Source organism: Apodemus sylvaticus, chromosome 5 (assembly GCF_947179515.1).
Source record: "Apodemus sylvaticus chromosome 5, mApoSyl1.1, whole genome shotgun sequence".
Lineage (NCBI taxonomy): Eukaryota > Metazoa > Chordata > Mammalia > Rodentia > Muridae > Apodemus > Apodemus sylvaticus.
The window spans coordinates 130,324,185-130,334,527 of record NC_067476.1 but is presented as its reverse complement, the minus strand read 5'-3'; the positions used below and the strand labels follow the sequence as shown (position 1 = coordinate 130,334,527).

General features: G+C 43.9%; 1 protein-coding gene across 1 annotated transcript; it reads left to right on the top strand.

The window, feature by feature from the left end:
* The first annotated feature begins 2,441 nt into the window (after positions 1-2,441).
* Positions 2,442-3,919, top strand: Nkx2-4 (NK2 homeobox 4). Its single transcript, XM_052181506.1, has 2 exons — positions 2,442-2,901; positions 3,306-3,919. The coding sequence occupies exons 1-2, from the start codon at positions 2,454-2,456 to the stop codon at positions 3,917-3,919; spliced, it is 1,062 nt and encodes a 353-aa protein (XP_052037466.1). The 5' UTR covers positions 2,442-2,453.
* The last annotated feature ends 6,424 nt before the right edge of the window (positions 3,920-10,343 follow it).

The following is a 10,343-nucleotide window of genomic DNA, read 5'->3' as shown; positions in this document are numbered from 1 at the left end:
AACTGATAAAAGAAAATGTGGAAGATTTTAAGATTTTTTCTTTCAGAACATTTCATGTCCAGGAAAGGAATTCTACTCGGGCTATAATGTTCCTAAGCAGTCAGAAAGTGCATTTCTGAAGAAATTCTGAAATTTGTTTTATATTTTAATTTTATAGTGGGAAATCTCTGAGTGCACTGATAAACTGAACAAAACATAGTATGACCCACTGGAGTTTTACATATAAAATGTCACAAGATAAAATGTACAACTTGAAAACAGAAAATTCATATGAAAAAAACTATAACCACTTTTTCTGGCTTGGACAGCAAATCAACATGAAGTTTATGATAATTGCTTCATTTTTAAAATGTGTCTAAGCTTGAAAAATATATTGTTTTGCTAGAGACTTTCATATTCACAGATATTATGACAACTATATTTACTTCCCTTATCTTTGTTTAAAGTTTAAGATTACTTTCTGTTGTTTTTAAGCTAATAAGTTGTAAGGAATACAATTTAAAGTAAAACAAAGTTTAAAACCCACATTGTAAAGGATCCCAGCATTTGAGTGCCCTCCCCCCAAAGGCTTCTTTGTGTATCATTAGTTCAAGAAATAAAAGTAGGCAGTTCCCACATATGTGACCTAGCTCAAGTGTCTCAAGTTCAGGAAAGACCTGTAAAAGTAGCATTATGTCAGATGGTAGCAATACTAATCTTATTAAGACAGCAAATGATGTCTACAAACAACTGCTAGAACCTGGCATTTTGTCCCACAGTATGTGTTTTAAAATATTAACCACTATTCTGATTGTTATCCTCTTTGCACAAGTGATCATATGGTCTTTTTCTCCCTACAAAAGGCAGATTTTTTTTTTTGTAAAAGTACACTGAAATGAATACAGTTTTTTAGTTAAAATAATAAGACAAAACCACCCAGGACATTCAAACCACAGGACTGAAACCAAAAAAAGATAATGCCTAACTGTTCAGATTGTTCAATACTGTTCAGGCTGTTCAAAGCATGTGCTGCCAGGTTAAACTTTGGTGGTTACTCTTTTGTTTTTAGACACAATAAAATCTTGCATAACACTTTTCGTTCTTCTACTCCAGTTTCCAGGAAAACTTTTAAAATGTGTCTTTGTTTCCCACTCATCCAGATGTTTTCCCATTTTACTGGTACCTGTGCACTTCTTTGTCTTTTGTCTTGTTCAGCACTTACTGTAAGTTCATAAAGTGTAAGTTCTTTGTCATGCGGGAACATTTGTATACCAAGAGATGACAGTTTTTTAAAAATCAGCTTATGGGTTTGCATTTTTTCAAGAGGAGCTGCTGTTTTAACCTGCTTTCTGCATCCACATCAACGTTGATACTCCTTAAACAGGTTATTTTCCCAGCACCACCAAAAAGATCCATTACAAACAACTAAACATACTTGAAATTTCTCTTTCTCTCTCCCTTCCTCCCTTCCTTCCTCTCCCTCCCTCCTCCTTCCCCTCCCCCTGCCCTTCCTCTCTCTCTTTCTCTTTTCCTCCCCCTCTCATATAAGGGTAAATCATATTCTGGGGATGGGGACAAAGAAAAGATAGCGGTAATGAAGGTGCAAATTAAATATGAAACGTTTTTAGCAAAGACATTTTGTCTTGTTCAGTTTCTACCCTGAGAGTAGGAACAGCATACTTACAAGTCAGCATCTCTGTCTCTCTGTGTGTTGTCCCTCTCCTTTGGATTTGGATACTTTGTGCTAATTTGGAAGTGTCCGTTAGGTTGCCTACAAAATGATGCTTTAAAGGATCTAACGATGCATAAATTAGAGAGCCCTACAATGGCAGAGGACGGTCATTGTACCTCTCCTCTTTATGTGCTCTTATGGTGGGACCCAAGAGCCTTTTTTTTTTAACACTTTAGATGATGGAGCCAGTGAGGGGCTGGTAGCTAGAAAGGAGGTGAGCCCTGCAAAACATCCCCCTCCCAAACTTAACAGCTGTTTGTCCTCCCCTCCACCCACCCTCGACGTTATACTGAACTTTGCCACAAAGTCACTTTAGGAAAACTCACAGTCTGCATGAAACAAGCGTGGGTCTTTCAGCAGCCTCAAGAGTTTTTTATTTCTCCAGGGCTAAAGGTAACCCGACTAGAAGCACGAAGGATGGAGATAAGAAAGGGGGGTAATCTTTTCAAGAAACACCCAACTGGCCCTTTACCTTTTTTGCCTCCGTTATGGGGAAGGGGGGTGAGAGAAAAAGATGTCAATGACCATTGTTTGCTCGTTGGGGATGTTGCTCCGCCCCCCGAGTCTGTCGTAAACCTGGCGCTGGACTAAAATAAACCCGAGATCCCGCAGCCCGGGGGCTCGCCGCGCCGCGGACAGCTCTCCACTGGCGCTGCCGCCGGGCCGAAGTGGCGGCGACGAGCGGCCGCCGCGTCCCGCCCGCGCCCGCCCCGGGCCCCCCTACCTGGCCGTCCGCCGAGCCATGTCGTTGAGCCCCAAGCACACGACGCCCTTCTCCGTGTCCGACATCCTGAGCCCCATCGAGGAGACCTACAAGAAGTTCGGCGGCGTCATGGACGGCGCGCCGCCTGGCCTGGGGGCGCCCCTGGGGGCCGCCGCCTACCGCGCGCCACCGACTGGCCCCTCCTCGCAGGCGGCGGCCGTGGCGGGCATGCAGCCGCCCCACGCCATGGCCGGACACAACGCGGCGGCGGCGGCGGCGGCAGCGGCGGCAGCGGCGGCGGCGGCCGCCACCTACCACATGCCTCCCGGGGTCTCGCAGTTCCCGCACAGCGCCATGGGCAGCTACTGCAACGGCGGCCTGGGCAACATGGGTGAGCTGCCCGCCTACACGGACGGCATGCGGGGCGGCGCGGCGGCCGCGGCCACCGGCTGGTACGGCGCCAACACGGACCCGCGCTACTCGTCAAGTGAGCGGGGCCAGAAGCGCGGGACTGAGGGCAGGCTGGCGGCGCGGGCTTTTCCCGCCACAGCCGGGGCGCGAGGGTGCTGGCGTTCTAGTCAGCGGCGCCCGAGGGTCGACGCGCGGGGGGTCCTGGGACGCGGCCTAGGGCTCGTGGGGGGTTCTGGGTCAAGGCTTGGGACGCGCGGGGCGGCCTGGGACGCGCGGGGTGTCTTGGGAGCCCCCTGGGGCGCGCGGGTGGTGCCGGGCCCCTGGGCGCCTGGAGGGAGTGGAGTTCGGGACGCGGCGCTCGCGGGGTCCCGCGACCAAGTCGGGGGCCCCGTGCCGTCACTTAAAGCGAGCGGGCGACGGCGGGAGCGGTTCTCGCAGGCCCGGGGCTCACCGGCCGTCCTTCTTGGGCCCCCTCCCCAGTCTCCAGGTTCATGGGGCCGTCGGCGGGCGTGAACGTGGCCGGCATGGGCTCGCTGACCGGCATCGCGGACGCCGCCAAGTCGCTGGCGCCGCTGCACGCGGCCGCGCCGCGAAGGAAGCGCCGAGTGCTCTTCTCGCAAGCGCAGGTCTACGAGCTGGAGCGGCGCTTCAAGCAGCAGAAGTACCTGTCGGCGCCCGAGCGCGAGCACCTGGCCAGCATGATCCACCTGACGCCCACGCAGGTCAAGATCTGGTTCCAGAACCATCGCTACAAGATGAAGAGACAGGCCAAGGACAAGGCGGCACAGCAGCTGCAACAGGAGGGCGGCCTGGGCCCCCCAGCGCCTCCGCCTCCGCCGTCACCGCGCCGCGTGGCGGTACCGGTGCTGGTGAAGGACGGCAAGCCGTGCCAGAACGGCGCGGGCACCCCGACGCCTGGCCAGGGCGGCCAGCAGCCGCAGGCCCCGACGCCGGCGCCAGAGCTCGAGGAGCTGTCGCCCAGCCCGCCTGCTCTGCATGGTCCCGGGGGCGGCTTAGCGGCCCTGGACGCGGCCACCGGGGACTATGGCGGAGGCGTGCTCGGCGCCAACCTCCTCTATGGCAGAACGTGGTGATGAGCCCCGAGGGTCTGCCTGCGACTCGCAGGATCCGCCAAAAAAATGCAAGAACCGATGGGGGAGATGTACAGAAGCTGACCCTTTAGTGCATGGAGATAAGAACGAATGAGTCGCGGAGAGGGTCAGGCTGCTCTGAACCTCTTTACTGGGGGTGGGAGAAGGCGGCAGCCCTGGACCGAATAATGTGACACCACACTTTGAGGTGGTGATTTCCCTTCTTTCAGAAGTTCCTAAGTTATGCAGAAGAACTGACTGATGGAATACACATTCACCACGTTCCTAACCAAAGCTCTCAGAGTTTTAGAAGTCGGAAACTTTGTTGGTGTTTGTATCTCTATAAATCAACCAGCTTTTACGATGAATCCTTGAAGTGGAATTTATTTTGGGAGATTAATTTGCAAAGCCCCTCCCCGAAGTGCAATTTCGTTAATGCTTGATTGAAAGTAAACTGAATTGTAGCCCAAAGTGGATCATATACACAGCAACATGATTGCTGAGGAATAACTGCCATTTGGGTAAAATAGAGAAACGGAATAAAAAGAATAGAAATACTAATGGATCGTTACCGTTTTTACATTTAAATGCTGATTTTAAAATAGTTTGTTCATTATTAAGCAAGCAAATAATTGCATATTATCCTAGAAGAGCACAACCCCCACTCCGACCACACCCCAAGTTGCAGCTCATTATTTTTAAAAAGGGTTATAAAATACTTTTTATATAGACCTGACCTTTCCAAATCAGCTGATAAATATACCCGTTTCTTCTATAAACACGGTGTTTATTATCTTAAAAGTATTTTTAACTGAATTTGGACTCCTCGGCAAAGTACTAGAGCAAACAAGTAAAACTAACAATATTACCACCAATCTACTTCAAAGCAAGTAAAAAAGAATAAGGTGATTTATTGAATTGTTATCGAAATATACAGAAAAAGTAAGATAATTATACGTTTCCATCATATTTAGAATGTAGTAGGAGTTGCACCAATTTTATCGGTGTTTTATTGTATAAATAAATGTATTTACTCTGTAATATGCCAAGTAATATTTTCAGTATTTCAAATGGATATTTAAATATAACTTTAAAAGGCCTTAAGTACTTTTTCTAAAAGTCAAGAGGTCGTTTCTTTGTAAGTGCTGAAGGGATTTTTTTTTTCCTTTTGGCAGAGTATGGCAACACAGCTCTTTTACTCATTAGAATAGTCATATTGGAGGGAATAGGGCTGACCTAACAGTGTGAACTTATAGGACTAATGGAAGGTAAAGAAATAATATGAGCAAAACATGCTTTCAAATAATCAAAACAGATGCTCACCAGAGATACCAAACCTCTTCTGCATTTCCATTTTTTTAGAACAAATTTTGTTTCCTCTCATGGTTTGAACATTTTTCTGGAAAATTCAAAGTGCATAGAAAAGTACATAGAAGTCAAACTTGTACTTTCTCCAAATTTTATTTTATAAATTCTCTCTCTCTTTTAAATTAACTCCAGTTCCTTTCAAGGCAAGAAAAGGGAGGGGGCATGGAGCAAAGAGATTGTCTTTTATCAAACCACCGTTGTGCATTTTTGGAGAATTGAGATTTAATGTTAAGGGTATTTAATATAATCTTAGACAGAATAGCCTAAAATGGTGTGATACATAGAGAAAAATCTCCCAGGTGGAGCTTTTGCATTACTAGTAGATTGACTTCAGAAATCAGTGTTAATTTTTGCTGGTAAAGCTATTACTGATGTGTTAGAGTTCAGAGTGCTTTGTTTTCATCTGTTTGACTACACTACCTCTAGAAAATATTTTAAAACTTCACTCCATTTGCAATAATTTTTTAAACAGACCAACCCTTACAAAAACAACAATAGCTTTATGGTCCGTGGGCATGCAGTGGTACCCTTAAGGAAAATAAGCCTATAACAGTTACACACACACACACACACACACACACACACACACATACACACACACACGTAGCTTATTTCCAGACAAAGAATCCTTCAAATTAAATGAACGCTACTGGAAATAATGTCACCAGAAGCAAACAATCTTTTCCCATTTACTATTTTCTGAAAAATATATGTACTGTAGCCATATCTTTTTCCATTCAGCATTTCTTAAGTAGTAAAAAACCCCAAGCTTGAGGTAATTGCTGCAGAGGGCTTAAGATTGTACACCCAGAGACTTACTGAGCGTGTCCTGATGTTAGGAAAAGGTTCGATTCCTGAAGCATTAAAAGAAATGTTTTTTACTATAGAATTCCACTTTCTGATTAATGCACAGCAAAAGCCTTTTCCTTCTTTTGCAGTTGGTGCTTCACAGATCCTTTATAAAAATACAAACGGCTAGACTAGGTGAAACTCATTAACTGAAGAGGAGGATAAGTGTCTCCACAACCAAGAGGGAAAGCTAGAGCAGGGGCCGTGTGGAACAAAGCCCTCGCAAAGTTTAGCAGAGGCCATAGTAAAACCGGGTTTCAAAAATGCTAACACTGCAGATGTGACATTTTGCAGTACATTTTAGGCTATAAAGTCTTTTCTAGGGAAGGCATGGAAACCAAAGCGCAAAATGAAAGTTGTAGGGAGTAACAGCAGGGATTGCAGGTACTTCCAAGTAATCTTCATTAGGATGTAAATTAAAGTATGAGAGTGTGTGCAAATTTGAAGGACACAAGAAGGATGTTTTGTATACGCAAGGGTAAGAGTGTAACCCAGTTGTCCTATTTAAAGCTTTGCTTAGAACTGCAATCTAAAGGTCAGAACAAGTAGTTAATCAACACAAATGTGTTCAAACTCCATTCTGCTAGTAGCTGTTTACTTTCAATTTAAAGCAAATCAGAGACTCAATTCTGTCCACTAAATACAAATATCTTCCATAGGCCCGCTTTGTTAACTGCACTGAATAGTCATGGTTCTAAAAATGAATCTGGGACCTTAATTATATTAAAAAGTACATAGATTTGATTTTTTGGTATGAGTTTGTGCATATAAGAAAGTAATGCATTATGTGGTAACAATATAAATTCTAGTTCAGATGCAAACCTCAGATAATATTCCCCTGCCATTTAATGTCACAGTATCATGGTGGACCACTGGATGTTAATGATTTAAATTTAGTTTTTTGGAAATGCTGTGATTTCCATCCTCAGGCCCAGTGAGACAGAGAACTGACACATTTGTAGAAAACGTAAGAAGCCCTTTTATGGCTAGTGAGAACAGGTGAGTTTCTATCTGAGGAAATTTCAGAGATACCCAGACTAGGGAACCATTTGCACACATCACCTAGAGCTCCTCTATCCAGTGAGTATGGAGTTCTTTGTGATCTCCAGGTTACATTTTCTAAATTTAATGGTGATAGAAACTAAAACCCTTCTGACATAAGGGTTTTAGTTTTGCATAAAGTTTTAGTTTTACATAAGGTATTAGCTTTAGATAATTTATCAGAAATGGAGTGAAACTTTTTTTTAATCCCTGAAACCTCAGTAATTGTTTAGTAACTTCTAATAAAAAATTAACTGTTAAAATTATATAAGCTTAAAGTGCACAATTCCACAGTAGTGCCATTTTATACATACAAATTAAGGCATGTTATCTTTTTACTCCAATTCTGAAAGTAGGGTATAGAAAAACAGCCACAGAACATCTGTTGGCATTAATGCTGAATGGAGGAAGCATAGTTCAAGAATGAGCTATTTGTTATTTTGTTAGTTCCTTGACCTTTTCCCCTGGTTAGAAATAGAGGACACAGTCACCAGGAATACAGCACCTTGGTTTTCTGACCCCATTCAGCGTGGGCAGAAGTCTTGAGAATCAAGGTAGAGTTGCAAAGCCACCCTGTGGCTCTTAATTGTGGATAAACTGACTCGAGAATTTCTAGATTTCAGATTTCTAGGCACAGTTAAATTTGGTTATAGTCAAGACTTCAAATTTTAAACAGAAATCTGCAGCAGGTGGTGGGGTGGGGCCAGATGTGTTTCTGATTTTCTTACAGGTTCAGCATGTACACTTGCCTGGAGAATTGTAAATATGCAGACTGTGGTACTGCATCCAGGGAGTGGAGATACGGCGGTACTGTATCCAGGGAATGATGCTACAATGCCCCCAAGATTGAAGGTCTGAGATTCCACACACTCTACTTCACGTGTCTGTTCCTGGGTAGGCTGTGAGGCTTCCGAATCCTAGGCTTATGGGAGACCCTAGGCCAATTGCCTCAGCCTCCAGATTCCACAGGGAGGTGAATCAGGACATAGCACAACCTTGACTATGAGGGGCAGCTCACCCTCAACAACCCTGCCAGCGCTATGCTCCCAGGGAGCTAGCTCAGCCTCAGCTGTAAAGCCTTATGCCTCCCAAGCCTTCATCCTAGCAAAATCCCTGAGCATCTGACTTCCATCTAGAAGTGGGAGGATTCCTACCCAACACCCAGCTCTGTTATGATATCCCAGGTCTTTGCAAGAAAATTAATCTACAGGTCATTACATCCTATTTGCCTTTGAAAAGCTTAATGGCAGCCTAACAACAATTTGCAGAAGGTTTTGTACTTTCATATCACCCCTTTGGGGCTCTAGAGCTAAGGTTGCTTTTTTCTTACTAGGTCCTCTTAGCATATGTCTCCAGGTACTGACTTAAAACAATTTAGTGAGAAATCCTGAAAAAAGGTGCCTCAAAGGTAACATAAGTAGCAAAACTAGCATGTTGCCTGCAACACTAAAACTTGAGGAACGTTTACATCTGTGAATTTCCTTGAAAGCTTTAAATAGCACTTTACTGAGGTAACAGCATTTTTCTCTTTTAACAGTAAGAGAGGGAGGAGGATCTAAGGGTTCAGGAGCAGAGCACATGTTCCCTGGGCACATCCACCTGTTTCACATGAGAGAACCTACTGTCTGCTAACTTCAGTATGTCCTTTACTTAAGACTTCATTAGGACCCTTCAGCTAAAGTCAAAATTTAAAAACTAAACCAAAACCACAGAATTGAGGAAATAAAAGGCATTAGTGTGGGTTTGGAGAATTCATGAAACTATATAAAGTAAGACACATGTTTCCTTTGGAAGATACAAAACTTTATTTAGAAGGCTAGACAGCTTTACTATTTGGAAAACAAGAGGCACTGATAGTAGGATTTATTACTATAATGTGGCATGAAGGTAACATACAAAGGTTGACAAATCCTAGTGGATACTCTTTGTTCCAACAATAAAATGATCCTGCTGCTTTCACCAGCGCCAGCAATGAATTCAACAGTTACAAAACACCTGTCTATTCACATACTAAAAAAAATCAACAAGTGTGCTTTAGCTGTGTTCTAAAGAACAAATGTCCCAAGTGTGAATGTCAAAAAGAAATCTTACAATATTAAGCTAGAAAAACTGAGACAAAGCCTCAGTCTTCACAGAAAGGTATCCAGTCTAAGTTTGTTTTGGTAATTAAATGAAAATAGCTATGTGTCAACTCTAAACATGCATTTAGGGAGTTAGTGTGTGCTCAAATGAAGGGGAATAAGATTCAGACTGAAGTCTACTGCATATATTCTTTATGCTGAGTATAGATTCTTTAGCTAAAAAATTTCAACTTGAATTTTTTTTTTCTTATAAGGGAAAGCATTTATTGGAACTTGCTTACCATTTCAGAGGTTTACCACATTGTCACCATGGTGAGAAATATTGCAGCATGCAAACAGACACAGTGCTGGAGAAGGAACCTAGTGTTCTACATACTGACCTGCAGGCAGCAGGAAGAGAGACTGGTCTTGGAATAGGCTCTTTGAAACCTCAAAGCCTACCCCCAGTGACTGACTTCCTCCAAGGCCCTGTCTCCTAATTCTTCCAAACAGTGTCACTCCCTGGGGACCAGGGATTTAAATCTATGAGCGTATAGGGGCCATTCTCATCACACCACTACAGATGATTTCCTTCACTCTTCAGGAGATTGTTGCTTCATGCTTGCAACCTTTTCTATGTTGCCTGCACATGAAACTATTGTCCCTAGGTTACAGATGAGAAGCTGCTCAGCTTCATGAAGACTTGTTGCCCAGGTGTAGAGGTGTACTCATCAAGTGGCCTTCTGCTGCTCCTTTATCTGAGGTCTGGTTCAGCAGTAGAAAGCCACCTGGCCAGGTCTGCTCTTCTTAGAACATCAACTTGAATTTTTAAAAATGATCCCTAAATAGATTCAGAAGTCTTTAAAACTAAACCACAAGTATGAAAATTGCAAAAATGTAAATATTCGTAAAGATGTATTAGTAATAATGCTAATGCACGCTGCTCTTGAAGCGCTAACCATATCACCTCAAAACATTCCTTGACACTGACTGGCTCTTGACATCTAATTGTAGGAACTGCTTTCTGTGTAAGCTGGCACTGTAAACAAGTCTGTACAGGCACCATAAGTCAAGACTTTTAGCTGAGATAATCAGACACCAGACACCAA